A 16,120-nucleotide genomic window follows, 5' to 3' on the forward strand; every position below is an offset into this window, starting at 1 on the left:
GGCAAGAACAGGCCCATAGATTTCAAGTGCTCCTCACATGTTAATCCTTTTTTCCTTGGGGTCATTCTCAAGAATTTCCTCTAGACCCTCTCCAATCCCAGCACATCCTTTCTCAAATAAGAAAATCTGCAGATGCTGGAAATCCAAGCAACAGACACAAAATGCTGTAGGAGCTCGGGAGGTCAAGCAGCATCCATTGAGAGGAGAACAGCCGACATTTCGGGCCAAGATGCTTCTTCAGGTCTGGAGAAAAAAAATGAATCAGGGTAAGAAGGGGGAAAGGAGGAAGAAACACAAGGTGATAAGTGAAACCGGGAAAGGGGAGGGGGGGTGATGTAAAGAGCTGGGAAGTTGATTGGTGAGAGATAAAAGGGTTCGATAATGGGCAGCGTGATAGAAGAGAACTGAAGGCCATGGAAGAAAGAAAAGGGGGAGGAGCACATGAGGGAGGTGATGGGCAGGTAAGGAGATGAAGTGGGAGAGGAAAATGGGAATGGTAAGGGAGTTGAGGACATTACCAGAATTTTGAGAAATCAGTGTTTATGCCATCAGGTTGGAGGATACCCAGATGGAATGCCAGTTGTTACACCTCTGACCTGAGTGTGGCCTCATCACACTAGAGGAGGTCATGGGCTGACATGTTGGAGTGGGAATAGGAAGTGGAACTAAAATGGGTGACTACTGGGAGGTCCCGCTTTTTCTAACAGTTGGAGCGTAGTTGCTTGGCAAAGCAGTCTCCCAATCTATATCTGGTCTCACTGATCTACAGGTGGCCACACTGGAAGCTCCAGATACAGCAGATGACCCCAGCAGACTCTCGGGTGAAATGTCTCACCTAGAGGGACTGTTTGGGGCTCTGAATGATAGTGAGGGAGGTGGTGTGGGGAAGGAGAAATGGACAGGGGAGTCGTATAAGGAGCGATCCCTGCAGAAAGTGGGGGAGGTGGGTGTGGGGTGGTGGAGGAAATATGTGCTTGGTGATGAGATCCCGTTGGAGGGTGGAAGCTATGGAGAATTGTGCTGAATGCGCTGGCTGGTGGGGTAGCAGGTGAGGACAAGAGGAACCCTATCTCTGGTGGGGTGACAGGAGGATGGCATGAGGACAGGTGTGCACGAAAGGGAAGAAAGCTGTTGAGGGCAGCGTTGATGGTGGAGGAAGGGAAGCCCCTTTCTTTGAAGGAGTACAACCTTTCTTAGATCAGGTGCCCAAATCTTATACTTCAACTGTGGTCAGATTAATGCCTTATAAAGCCTTAACATTACATCCTTACCTTTATATTCTAGTCCTCTCAATAAATGCTAACATTGCATTTACCTGCCTTACCACATGTCTCAACCTGCAAGTTGACCTTTAGGGAATCCTGCAAAAGGTCTCCCAAGTTCCTTTGCACCTATAATTTCTGAATTTGCTGCCCATTTAGAAAATGGTCTAGACCTTTATTCCTTCTAACAAAGTGCATCACCAAACACTTCCCTACACTATATTTCAGGGATTGGCAACCTTTTTGCCTCTGTGGGCCAGATCGCATATTAGTGAGCAGACAGTGGGCCAGATAAATGCCATAAAAATCTTGAAGTATGGGAATTACCTATTTAAATACATCTAGTTATGTATTACCTCAAATTAATAAATAATGCACGCTAGAAAATCATTTGTGCTTAAGATTGCCTACCCTTGCTATATTCCATCTGCCACCCCTTTGCTCATTTTCCCCAATCTAAGTCCTTCTGCAGATTCCCTGCTTGCTCAACACCACAGGACCCGCCACCCATTTTTGTATTGTTTGCTGACTTGGCCATGAAGTCATCCATTCCATCATCCAAATCATTGTATAACATGGAATGAAGCCATTCCAACACTATCCTCTGTGGAACGCCACTAATCACAGTACCCAATCAAAGAAGTTTCCCTGTGCTTCCTGCCAGTCAGTCAATCTTCTATCCATGCTAGTATCTTTTCTGTAATACCATGGGCTCTTGTTTAACAGCTTCATGTGTGGCACCTTGTCAAAGGCTTTCTGAAAATCAAAGCGAACAACATCCATTGGTTTTCCTTTGTCTATCCTTCCTGTTATTTCCTCAAGGGATTCCAAGAGTTGTCATGCAAATCATGTTGACTTTGGGCTATTTTATCGTGAGCCTCCAAGTACCCTGCCACTTCATCCTTAATAATGGACTCCAACATTTTACCAATCATTGAAGTCAGGCTAACTGTCCTATAATTTTGACTATTGCCTCCTCCTTTTGAGTGGTGTGACATTTGCAATTTCCAGTCCTTGGAAGCCATTCCATCATCAAATGATTCTTGATAGATCACTGCTAATGCCTCTGCAATCTTTTTAGCTACCTCTTTCAGAACCTGGGTTGAGACAATCTGGCCCAGGTGACTTGCCTACCTTCAGATCTTTCAGCTTCCCAAGCACCACTTCCTTAGTAATAGCAACTACATTCGCTTCTTCCTCAACAGTTTCTTTTTCCCCCTGCACTCTACTGGTGTATACCACAGTGAAGACTGACGCAAAGTACTTACTATCTCTCCAGACCCAAAATCATTTTCCAGCTGTCCAATATCTATTTGCGCCTCTCTTTTGCATTTTATAGATAATTGAAAATCCTTTTTCTAACCTCTGATATTATTGGCTAGCTAACTGTCATATTTCATCTTCTCTCCCCCTTTGGCTTTTATTAGTTGCCTACTGTTGTTTTTTAAGCTTCTCAATCCTCTAACTTCCCACTATATTTTGCTATATTATATGCCCCCCCTTTTGCTTTTATGCTGTCTTTGACTTCCTTTGTCAGCCACAAGACATCCACCCTTTAGAATACTACTTTGGGATGAATGTATCTTGTGCCTTCTGAATTGCTCCTCGAAACTCCAGCCATTGCTGTGTTGCCATCAGCTCTACTTGTGTCCCCTTCCAATCACCTTTGGCCAGTTCCCCTCTCATGCCTCTGTAGTTCCCTTTACTCCACTGTAATACTGATACACCTGAGGTTTGCTTCTCCCTCTCAAACCGCAGAGTGAATTCTACCGTTTTATGATTACTGCCTCCTAAGGGTTCCTTAAGCTCTTTAATAAAATCGGATTCATGACTCAACACCCAATCCAAAATTTCCTTTTCCCTTTTGGGTTCAACCACAAGCTGCTCTGAAATCTGGCATGACTATAATAACATTGTCCTGTTTACATTCCCTTTTCATCTCTTATGATTTGTACCCAAATCCTGGCTTCTGTTTGGAAGCCTGTGTACATCTTCCATTAGGATCTTTTCACTCTTGCAATTTTTAACTCTACATACAAGGTTTCTAAATCTTCCAATCTCATGTCACTTATTTCTAAGTATGTTCCACATGTATGCCAAAAAGGCTGGGGCCCATGCAAGTACCATAGCTACATCTTTGTTCTGGAGAAAGTGGGAAGAGCTGAAAATTAAGTTGATAAGGGTGAGACCCAGATCTGTCAGCTAGAAGAAGGGTGGTGAATAGGCACTTGTAAAGCTTGTCATCAAGAAAAAAGCAGAGCTGCTGTTATAAGGGTAAAATCAGGAGCAGAGAAAAAGGCTTATAATTAAGACACCATACAACTTTTGTTTTTTTTTAAAAAAAGTACTCTAGACATTGAAAATACAGGCAACCACAAAAAAACCCCCACTTCTAACAGAACATTGTGCTTAAATTTCTTTCTTTTGCCATCTTCCTTTACAAGGGCTTGTGTTTTGGAATTTCTTTCTATTGCCGACTTTTCTTTGTCAATTTTGGATACACAGTTTTTGGAAAGATCAGGTTCAGAACTTGAATTGGGTACTTTTCCCTTGCCAATTGAAGATTCCTCTGAAGGTCATCATGCATTGCAAGATCTTGTTCAGTAAGGGCAATAGGCCAAGGGCTAGCAAATGGATTTCAATGCAGCTAAGTGTCAGGTGATGCATTTTGGAAACTTAAATCAGGGTTGGACTTGTACCATGAATTGTAGTGCATTGGAACAGAGTGTTCAAGGAGTAAAAGTATGTAGTTCATTGAAAGTAGTATCACAGGTAGATAGGGTGATGAATGGTCATTTAGTACATGCCTTTATCATTCAGGGCACTGAGTTTTGAAGTTGGCTCATTATGTTGCAGTATATCATACTGTATCAGTAGTTGAGACTGCATTTTAGAGTACTGTGTTCAGTTTTGGTCACTGGGAAGGATATGGTTAAACTGGAGAGTGCATGAAAGATTTGAGGATGCTGCCAAGACTAGAGGGCCTGAGTTATAGGAAGAGGTTGGCTGGACTTGGGTCTTTATTGTTTGGAATGTAGGAGAATGAGGGGTGACCTTGTAGAAATGTTTAAAATTATGAGAAGCAGAGATGAGGTGGATGATAAGTCCCTCGGGTAGTAGAGTCCAAAACGATTCTGGTCTTCATTTCCTGATTTCATGTTTGTTTGGACTATTATGTTGGAAAAAATAGGCATTGAATGGTTCTGCTCAAACTAGAATAAGCATTAAGACAGTGTTCTAATGAGTAGACTATTGAAATGCATAATTTGTGAGACTGCATACTTGATTCTTTTTCCAGTCGTTCTCTGATGATTAAGGAAATTAAGTGCATTGTTATTTGGCCACGTAAGGACAGGTTAACTTGAGGCTCTCCATCTCATCGGCTGAATGGCAGTGTTGAAGATGTACACAATTTGCTTGGTCAGGTGTTAGATGGATCACGTGTGCAGGTCTTCAAGGCTACATGTAGGATACATTCAAAATGCCATCCTCTGTATTTTTATCCACTTAGTGCCGTGCAAAATGAACAAATCAGCTGGATATTAAAATGTTATATTTAACATTGGCAACTGGATTGGAACCATCAGGATGCCATTATGCCAAGAACGAGTTTGTTTTTTTACTAGTTTTAAAACAAATCTATAAATGGTATAATTCAGGGGAATACAGCAGCCAATTTGTGTCAAAGTCCTCCCATCAGCTACATAAGGGTTAGATGATCTATGTTGGTCACGAGATGAATGTGGTTTAGAGTGCGAGAACAACTATCATATGTCCTTGGCACAGATGAAATGCTGCCTTGGGTCATATGCTCATTTCATTATATTGGATCTCAATCAGTTCTGCGAGTGAGTGTGTTATCATTGAGCTAAGGTTTACATTTTTTTGTATGCTAATTTTTTACATAGTTTTCTAGTTGCCCACTTTCCATTACAAGAATTAGACTAATATACAGTTACTGTAATTGGCTGCTGATACTATTTTGTCACAATGCGGTGCATTATCAAATTTCAGTTATTGCATAACTTAATTTGAAAGCTTGTTTTTTTTATATAGAAGTATTACCAGCATGTTTTACTGGAGAGTGAAGCATTGTGCCATCATGTTATAGATTGGTATACCTTCTATGCTTGGATATATTTGTTCCATGTGGGCAGTGCATGTCATCAACCTGCCTGACTGTAAGAAATTGCACTTGTCAGGCCCAGTTCAAGAAAACAGATAGCATGAGTAGACAGGCTGCCTAATTTCAACCTTTTTATCCTCCATCCTTGATGTGCCAGAAAGCCAGTTATAAAATTCTATGCTATTGCTAATGGTGGAGATTGTTTAATGTGACTAACATTTGTGATTCAGCCTTTTGTTTATATTCCCATCTTTTGTCCTGCTAAGCAATGTTTAGCTAGTGAAAGTATTTTGAAAAATCTAAGGGGAAATAATAATACCTTGCTTATCGTTGCATTCACAGTAGAAACTGGAGCGTTTAAGGATTTTCATTTTGTTTCCTTTCCTCGTGCTCCTCCTCCAGTTGCAATACTTGATGTTGATATTTATTGGAATAAAATTGCTTCATTCTCTACTAATTATTGGACTGCCTAGGTGTTCTTGGAACCACTAATCTTTGTTTAAGTCCAGATAGTGAGGCAGAATTTGTAAACTGTAGGTGTTCACCAAATGAAATTATGTTTTTTAAATTATTTGATGAGTTGTGAGTGTATTAGTTTCATAGATTCAACACTTGTATAGTCTATGTATTTTAACTGTTCTATTAAGGTTATTGTGCCTCAGGTGTGTATTATATAGCAAACATATCCATTTAGACTGTAGAATGGTGTGTCTGCATTGTAATGAGATTTCAATTCCTAGGTATCGGAAACAAATGGAAGAAATGCAGAAAGCATTTAACAAGACAATAATTAAACTACAGAACACTTCAAGAATAGCAGAGGAAAAGGTATATCGTTTGCATTTCTAAATACCATTTGGTTTGGAAAGCTGATGGACACTAGAAATCATGAACATTCAGTGTATTTCCTAAATTAGCCAATAGGGGTGATAGGCTTTCAGTACCTACGGGATAACAGTGGGGAAGGAAGTGTCATGTGTATTGGTCACCACTTTGGCAACAAAATCGATATGTATTGATATTCAGGATCAGTGGCTTGAGTTTGGTAAGGAGTCCATCTGATGATATTAAAAAGAAACAGACCACACAGTCTTGAAAAATTCATGAAGAATGTGACTGATATTGAATCAGATTATGACTTCCTAAATCTTAAGTCCACTTCCCCAGTTCATCTTAAATGCAGCTAATTTTATTCAAGCCTACTGGATGGGGTAAAGTATTTCATTTTGAGTAAAGAAATTTCAGGTTTAAACAATTGCTCAGAAGCTGCGCTGTTTAGTTCGGGATTGTCCATCTTGAGGAACAGCTTTGGTACTCTCGGATTCTTGCTGTAATTTTGAATGTTCATTCTTCCAGATCTCTGGGATTGTAGGCTGACTTTTATTCCATCACATAGGACATCTTGTTCATTCTAGAATTTGAGTGAGGGCTAGAGTTTTTTAAATTGCACAATTAAATGAAGGTTTTTAGACAGTTCCTTGCTGTTCCAGCTTATTTGTAACTAAGTTGATATGAATGATTGATGGTCAACATGGATTCAGAGGATTGCAGGACTGGTGTTTATCTGTATATGGCTATACACCTTGGGGAAAAATGATAGCAATCTAATCAACTGTCTATTTAGCTTCAACATCTTCTCTTGAGCCTTAGACAGGAATTCTAAGTATCTCTTTGCCTATTTTTCCCATTTGCTATCTTTTGCAAGTAACCAAGAGATTAGATTACCAATAGAAAATCTCTAAATGGTACGGTACAAATTTAATAAAATATACTGATGAAAAGATAGGAAAATAAACTATTTTACTGAGAGAACTATTGAGGTTGGTTACCTCAGAATGTTTTGCAACTATGGGCTGCTAATCACTGACTAAAGATTGCAGTCTCAGTGGTTTCACCCAAGTTGTTGAATACTTTGAGATCCTTGAATGTGTTGGTTTTCATTTTATTTAGTATTTTTTTGTATTAGCTACTTCCACTGCATACATCTTGTCCCAAGAGCCATCGAGTAATATTTCACACAGCAAGTCAGGTTTTCAGCATTTGTATTGTTGTTGAGGGCTGAATGGAAGCAAGGTTGTGTTTTTATTCTTGGAGAGAAAGAATTATTAAACCAGTATGTAAATTAAATTTTCATGTTTTGTAACTTTAAGGTGAATCAACTTACTTTAGAAAAATCTTTCAGTTTCCAAAAACACCCACAATTTGGGGTGCAAATTTATTTGGCCTACTACTGCAAGAGCAATTATTTGTTTGCTAATTGATCTTTTTTACCCTTAAATACAGGACCAACGACAAACCGAAACAATTGGTTTGCTCCAGGGTCAGCTTGCAAACCTCACTGAATTGGTGGGAAATCTAACAGAAACAGTGAAAAGGCTGGACCGTGAGGTAACTAATATAAGCCCTTTTTAGTGTTTCCTGTTGTGAAATTGTGATGGCTCTCCAATCTGTGATTTAATTTGCATTTATTTATTGTAAATTGAAGAGAAAATCCAATTGAGCAGATAGGACTATTTGTGTATAAAACCCTTATAGTGATTTTTAAAAATCCTATTTAATTGTGTGTTGTGTGACGTATAACTATTTGGACTTGAGTGTGTTGTAACTAGTGACGATCGTATTTAATTAAAACTGTAAATAGTGTTTTATGAAGTACTGAATATTAGTCATTTGAATAAACTTTTTGTGTGTGTGTATATAATTAAAAAAATAACTAGTGTTATCGACAGAATAAAGGGATTATGCAGTTTTTCTTTGGACCATAAATAGATGGCAATTTTGAGTTTCGCAAAGCAAAGTTGAAATGTAAAGCTTTACCCTGTCAATGCGTCCTGAGATATTTAGTGTGTTTTCTCCTAGGTTTCTGACCGTCAGAGCTACCTGGTAATTTCCTTGGCTCTTTGTGTAACTCTGGCTGCACTGTTATGTGTGCAGCGATGCTGGAAAAATCCAATATCGAGGAATGTTCACTCGCCTTCGGTTCCCAAAAGTCCAAAAAGGTAGATTTTTTACTTAGCACTAAGCAATAGGAACTGTTACAAGAGCTGCTTTCAGTTTTTTTTAAACATTTGTAACTGGAACCTCTGAGCAGCATTATCCTAAATGAGAATGTTTGAAAATATGGACATTAGAGCAAATAAACTCTTTATTCTAAGTTCACAAACAAGTGAATTAATTATTACTGTGATTCCTGCTTGCATTCAGAAGCAGTTAATGAGAAGATGAGAGGATTTTTGTGAACTAGTTGGTAACTGTTATGTCCAAGGCATATATAGGAAGGTATTCAAAATATTCTTGTTTTAACTGAATCATACAGCAACACAGGCTATTTCAGCCCAGTGAGTCTCAGCTGACCTGTTAGTCGCAATTTGGCCCATATACCTTGAAGTCCATATTACCAGTTCAAGGGCTTATATGGTACCATTATACCTGCCTTGGCTACTGCCTTTTATGCTTGTTCCATAAACTGATCACTCTCTGCTTGGAAAAATTTGTCCCTCAGGTCCCTCTTCAATCACTTCACCCCCCCCCCCCCACTGTAAATCTAGGTCAGTGAGGTTTGGACTCCCCTACCCTGGGATAAAAACATTACTTTAAGGTTGCCCCTCATTCTCTACATTTCAAGGACTAAAGACCTAGCATGGCCTATCTCTCCTTATAAATCAGGTCACCTTGTCCTGGTAATGTCCTCAGATCTTCATTGTATTTTTTTTCAAGTTTAATGGTACTTCTATAATGGGTGGCCAAAACTGTACACAATACATACTCCCAAGTACAGTCTTACTAATGACTTGCCCAACTGCAGCATTATGTCCCAGCTCTAATTTTCAATGTTCTGACTTAAGGCCAACGTGCTATAAATGCCTTTTTCACTGGCCTGTCTTACTGTGACAAACTAAACTTGTGCTTTTTGAAGATGATCTACTCAAATTGTATAAATCTACTGTATCAAAATATAATTCCATCTTAGGTAGGCTTTGAAGTGGTATATGAAGTCAGAGTTATTAATGGGAGTTGTGTTTTATTCTAGTATTTTTTGACATTAAAAAGGGTCAAATGCAATGGTATTGAACAATATTTAACTCTGGTGTTGTTCAGCATCATCTTTTTCTCCTGCCCCTGCTCTTAGAAATGCAATAATTTTTACTGAACAGCAAGTTACTGCTGAACTATTCTATGCAACTCATCCTATTTTATTTACTTGAATTGCCATTTAACAATGGCTGCAAGTAACCATATAACAATTACAACACGGAAACAGGCCATCTCGGCCCTTCTAGTCCGTGCCTGTTACGTACCCCGTAACTGGGTGTCAGACCAGCAAAGACAGAAGTATCCGTTGGAGTCTGGTGGCACTATATTCAAATGTGTTTATTAGTAAAATAAGCAAAACAATACTAATAATGCAAATATACATATAACACAAGTTAACAGTAATAAACCTAAAAGTGTAGGAATAATAATAGGCAATAATAAACGAGCTCTATCGATGTCTAAGGGTAAATGAATTGTCATAGAAAAGTATAAAGTTCAGTTCATGCGTACTGAGGTAATTATGGTTGTTGGGTTGTAATCGGAGAGAGAGAGATTAAGCAGCTGCAGTCAGCAAACCTTCCTGTTGCCTTTTGATTCCGTTGCACTGTTGTTGTGGTGGTCATTCAGCTATGACCCCTCTGTCCTTCAGCTAGACCATTCTTCTGTGGTGGACTCATCACTCTGGCATGAGTGGACACACACACAAGTCCCCACTGGCCCTGCTATAACACTGTGAATTTTACTGACCAATCTCCTGGTTCGGTCTCCAAAGCCCCCCACCTTTCCTGTGGGTTCCAACACTGAATCAGTGTCCACTGGTGTGTCTGAAGAGTGTCTCTCCAGGCCTGTCTTTTCATCCCCACTCACGGGGTCTCAGCTATCCATTAACTCTGAATGACTGTGTCCATCAAATCAGGCCACTCCTGCTATCTCCTGAGGAATGTTAACGAGCAAAGTAGTGGAAGGTAAATAATCCTTGAAGTCATAATACAGTAAATCAACAGTCTCTCTCCCCCTCTTTATCTGTAGCAAATGTTCTTGCCTGGGCTTTATCTCTCTCTCTCAATAGTAGCATAACAACAGCAATAGTTTGTCTTTCTCGGGGGGGGGGGGGGTTGGGAATGTTTAACTCTGCACCCCATTGTCCATCAGATCTGTTCATCGCTCATAACAGTGCCGAATGCTTACTCTCACCTAGTCCCACTGGCCCACACTCAGTGCCCATAACCCTCCATTCCTTTCCTGTCCGTATACCTATCCAATTTTACTTTAAATGACAATACAGAACCTGCCTCTACCACTTCTACTGGAAGCTCATTCCACAAGTAAATGCTGAATGATGTAAAATCATTCTATTTGACTTCTAATATGAGAATTTTAATTTTAAAAAATGAAGACATTTCCAAAGTTAATGCTAAGATATTTTGTTTCACTAGTAACGTAGTGTACTTGTGTTCAGTTCAATTGTTCAAAATTGTTCAATTGTGTTTTCAAAAAGTACACTCCTTGACCTATATATAATGTTCATCTGCAATTTTCTTTCCAAACTTGTTGCCATAAGATACAGGAGCAGAATTAGGCCATTCAGCCCATCATGACTGATCACAGATCCCACTCAACCCCATACACCTGCCTTCTTGCCACATCCTTTGCCCTGACCAATCAGGAAACTATCAACTTCTGCCTTAAATATGCACACAGCCTCCACCGCAGTCTGTGGCAGAACATTCCACAAGTTTACAACTCTCTGACTAAATGATTCCTCCTTACCTATGTTCTAAAGGGTTGCCCCTCAATTTTGAGGCTGTGCTCTGTCGTTCTGGATACCTCCACCATAGGAAATGTAGTTTCTGCATTCACCCTGTCTGGTCCTTTCAACATTCAGTATGTTTCAATGAGATCCCCCTGCATTCGTCTAAATTCCAGTGAGTACAGGCCCAAAGCTGCCAAATGCTCCTCATATGTTAACTCCTTCATTCCTGGGATCATCCATGTGTTGTCATTGGAGAGTGGTCAGAGGAGATTCACATCTTTTCTGAGACATAGGGCCTAAAACTGTTGACAATACTCCAAGGTGAGACCTGTTTAGTGTCTTATAAAGCTTCATCATTACCTCCTTGCTTCTATATTCCTTTCCCTTTTCAAAATAAATGCCAACATTGCATTTGCCTTTACCACAGACTCAACCTGCAAGTTACCCTTTTGCACGAGGACTCTCATGTCTCTCTGCACCATTGATGTTTGAACCTTCTCCCCATTTAGATAATGGTCTGCACTATTGTTCCTTTTACCAAAATGCATTATCATACATTTCCCAACACTGTATACCATATGCTACTTCTTTGCTCATTCTTCCAATTTGCCCTAAGCCATGCTGCAGTCGCATTGCTTCTTCAGCACGACCGACCCCGCCACCTGTTTTTGTATCATCCACAAACTTTGCCACAAAGCCATCAAATCCATTATCTAAAATTATTGACAAAGTAGGGGTCCCAATATTGACCTCTGAGGAAAACCAGCAGCCAACCAGGAATGGCCCCTTTTATTTTCACTTGCTGCCTGTCAGCCATTCCACTATCTATGCCAGTAGCTTTCCTGTAATGCCATAGGATTTTATTTTGTTAAGCAGCTTCATGCGTGGCCCCTTATCATACACCTTCTGTAAATCCAAGTAAATGACATCCACTGCCTCTCCTTTGTCTACCCTGTTTGTTACTTCCTCGAATTCTGAAAGAACCCTTAACAGATTTGAGAGGCAAGATTTCCCTTTAGAGAAACCATGCTGACTTTGATTTATTTTCAAGTACCTTGAAATCTCATTCTTAATAGACTCCCAACACTTTCCCAACCACTGAGGTTAGGCTAGCTGGCCTATAATTTCTTTTCTTTTGCCTTCCTCCCTTCTTTCTGTGGAATGATATTTGCAATCTTACAGTCCTCCGGGATTGTGCCATAATCAAATGATTCTTGAAAGATCATGACCAATGCATCTACTATCTGTTGTGACCTACCTTGGAATTAAATATCTAAAGTTCAAACTTAAGTTGCAACTTGTTTAGTTAATAGTTGAAAGTTTATATTTTAATTTAATAAAATACATCTTTTAACAAAGTCTTTTGTATTTTAAAGATGTTTTTCTTCCTATGATGATATGAATCTTCTCAGAAGAACATCATTTCCCCTTGTTCGTTCAAAATCTTTTCATCTGCCTGCATCTGAAGGTAGTTATCTAAGTGGCAAGCATTTTACATTATTTATTAAAGCCTTTATTGAACTTAAAAATTTGAGCAGTGTACATAAGATAATTGTTTAAAAGATTAGATTTATACTGTTGGCTTATTACAATGTTTTTCTTCCCTCATTATTTGTTAGCAAATGATAATCCACGAGAGAAGAGTGTATCAGCACCAGAGGAAAGGTTCAGGGGCCAGAGCAATAAGTCAGTCAGTGAAGCTATCCCATCGGAAGGCAGTGCATTTCAAGACAACTCAGTATAAGCAAAATCTTCTTAATTGTGTATACTGTTGAATTAGTTGAACTTCAGAGATTTAACAACAAAGGATTTTAGTATCAAGAACATTCATGGCCATATGAAAGCTGTGTTTTCTTAACGGATTTGAAGACTGTTTCTTGATACCTTAAAGTTGCACCCAGCTGAATAACTAAAATATTTTTGAAAACATGCCCTATTTTGGAGTCATTGAATTGTCAAGAGGCCTTCGTGAAATGGAAAACCCCGCAGCATAGTGCTTTGTTACTGGACTAGGACTAAGGAGGCCTGGATTTAAAGTATAGAAAATGTGAGTTAACATCTCACGGTAGTTGGAGAATATTTATGTGTATATTATTTTTTTTTAATTCTGGTATTGTGAAAGCAGCTGCTGTATTTACTTAAGGGAAGAAAATGTCACCTGATAACCATAATGGAGTCACATTTAATATTGATTGAAGGCTTTTGTTGTATTAAGCTTTATAAAGAACATGGGCTATTCACAGTTGAATAAGGAATTTTGTTACCATCTTTTGACGATCCCTGCCATGCAAGGATTCCCAGATTAAATCAGAATTTGAAAAATGCGTGTAAAATTAGTTTATTCTTAGTCGAATAGGCTAAAATTTGGTAATAAAAGCAAAACCTATCATACCCAAGTTGCTTGTTACTTAAGACAGAGGCCATTAAAATACCTGTCCTGATCATTTTTCTATCCATTTGAACAGTGTTATTTATAACATTTGTCCCTTCTCTTTTGAGAAGGATTTTTAGGCATTCAGAATCTAAATTCTGAATGCCTAAAGCAAAGAAGTAAGAAGGTTAATCCAGTTGTATTTTTCCCCTCCATGTTAATAATTTTGAAATAAATCCATTTAGAATTATTTTAATGTCTTCATGAAACATTCTTGCTTTTTAATCCCCTTCCACTTTTCACCTTTTCTTCAGGGAAGTGAGATATATTTGCATATAGCAATACAGCAAGAAAACAGGCCCTTCGGCCCAGTGAGAAATAGTTGCCTTTTAATATCCGGGTCATAAATTTTTATTACAGATACTTATTTGATTCAAAGTTTCCCCACTGACTGCTATAAAGTATAAAACATTGCTTTATCAATTCCACTGCTGATATTTGTACCACTTTTTGTTTCAGTGGGGCCAGATGACTTGTACATTGTAGAACCACTAAAATTTTTACAGGATAATAAAAAGGTACTGTGCTATTTATTTTACTTTTTGAACTGTTTTAATTCTAGTCAGTCAATAGTTTAATCTGGTAAATGTAACAAGATACTTGTATTTCACTTCTAAAGCATACAACATCTGAAAGCATTTATTTTTAATTTAATAGAAAAAGCGCTGCAGAACAAAAATTGAGAAAGTTGAAACCGTAAAACCAACAGAGTCTGTCATCCCAATAGTTAATGGAGGAATAAAACCTTGCAAAGCTCCTTCAAATCCAAGTGACTTTTCGAACACTGGTGTTGTCTATAGTTCTTCACTCAAAGATCCCCCATCTGAAGGGGGTTCAGAGACCTCATCCCAATCGGAGGAGTCCTACTTTTGTGGCATCACAGCATGCACGAGCCTTTGCAATGGACAAACACAAAAGGCTAAAAATGACAAACGGTCTTTGAAAAAGAAAAAGTCAAAGGTTACAGATCAAACGAAGTTCATTAGCAACTTGATGCAAACTAAATCAGGATCATTGCCAAGTTTGCATGACATAATAAAAGGAAATAAGGACATTACAGTTGGGGCATTCGGTGTCACAACAGTTTCGGGCCATGTGTGATTGAAATATATTGACTTTGAATTGGAGAACACTCTTCCTCATTTATGGTTTACGAGGCACTTTTGACCTTGCAACACCTGAACTTTGAAATAATCTGCTGGTGTGAGTCTGTCTTCAGGGTCTATTTGAAGCAGAAGTGATTTGTACTTTAATGGAGAGCATCTTTCTACAAGTCAACTCCATGTGAATTTTGAAGAAGGCATATAAGACATAGAAGAAGAATCTCCCAAATCTTTCAAGAGGATACACAGTGCAATTAATTGGATTAAGAATCATAATTAACTGGGTACAGATGGAACAGGGATTAATGCACAATTTCTGCATTGAGCTGTATTCCTCCTACTTGCACCTTTCCATATTTGTGCCTTTTGTATATTTATAATGTAGCTGAAAACTGGAGATGTTTCATCTCCAATTTATGTACTTTGTGTTCATCTTTTTTCCTTTCAATTGTATGGGATTTGATACTGTAACACTAGAGTTCGATAGGTGATCTACACATCAGATGAGTTTTGGCTCCAAAGAAACTAAATATGATATGTTTGGGAGGGAAGGGGAGGTGGTCCTTTTGAAATCCTGTTTTAATTTTACAATTCAACTTTAAATTCAGACCAATGCACATGAGTCAAAATTTCTAAATTGACTAGAGTGCAGATTTGTATGCTTCTCACCTGGTACTTTCACATTGTGGTACAGTGTTTTAATTTCTGAGGCATGTATTAGAAAGTTAATGTATGAAAATGAGCTCTTTTTTTGGAATGTATATATTTGAGTGTGTTCAAGAAGAGCATTCCTTAATGGCATAACATCTGATGTCAAATCATTAACTTGCAGTTCAATGTGCACTTTTACTTTTTATTCCAATGCTTTTTTTTTGCTGAGTTGAAGTTTGTCTTAGTTTGTAATGTAACTAATTTAATGTTTTAATTTTCTTCCACCCTTTTGCCTCCTCAGAAAAGGGTCTGACTCTGGTACACTAGTACCCTGCTGATCTGCGGATTAGCCAGTCACAGAACTTAAGGACAGTTTGTTGTGGGCCTCTGTGAAAGGGTCCAAATTTAAGCAACTTATTTATATGTTTTTAAACTTGTATGAGTGCTATGCACAACACTGTGGAACACAAGGATAATGTGACTGCAGAGCTGTAGTGCCATTAGAAAACTGTGAATTTCTAAATAAAATGGATCACTTTACTGTCTTTAATCAGTTCACATGATTAGTTGATTGCTTTTTAAAACCCTTTTAGATCTAGAAACTAATGAAGAATGTTTAATTACACCAGTAAAACTAAAGGACATAGTATTTCATGAATAAAGTACAGAAAACCATAAATCAGAGGACAAAGAGGTGCTTGGCATTTAGAATTTGGCTTTATTTTTAAGGGAAATCTTATTAATCCCATTCACTGGCTT

At 38.5% G+C, this 16,120-nt stretch overlaps 1 protein-coding gene across 2 annotated transcripts in view; it reads left to right on the forward strand.

The window, feature by feature from the left end:
• Window positions 1-15,906, forward strand: part of suco (SUN domain containing ossification factor) — a 141,928-nt gene extending 126,022 nt beyond the window's left edge. For both annotated transcript variants that reach the window (XM_059984819.1, XM_059984820.1), the window contains 6 exons: window positions 6,129-6,216; window positions 7,672-7,776; window positions 8,248-8,387; window positions 12,553-12,644; window positions 14,067-14,125; window positions 14,265-15,906. In XM_059984819.1, the coding sequence (XP_059840802.1) occupies window positions 6,129-6,216; window positions 7,672-7,776; window positions 8,248-8,387; window positions 12,553-12,644; window positions 14,067-14,125; window positions 14,265-14,708 (928 nt within the window). In that variant the 3' untranslated portion in view covers window positions 14,709-15,906. The remainder of the gene's footprint in view (window positions 1-6,128; window positions 6,217-7,671; window positions 7,777-8,247; window positions 8,388-12,552; window positions 12,645-14,066; window positions 14,126-14,264) is intronic.
• Window positions 15,907-16,120: the final 214 nt, after the last annotated feature.

Source organism: Hypanus sabinus, chromosome 11, assembly GCF_030144855.1.
Source record: "Hypanus sabinus isolate sHypSab1 chromosome 11, sHypSab1.hap1, whole genome shotgun sequence".
In the NCBI taxonomy this organism is placed as follows: Eukaryota; Metazoa; Chordata; class Chondrichthyes; order Myliobatiformes; family Dasyatidae; genus Hypanus; species Hypanus sabinus.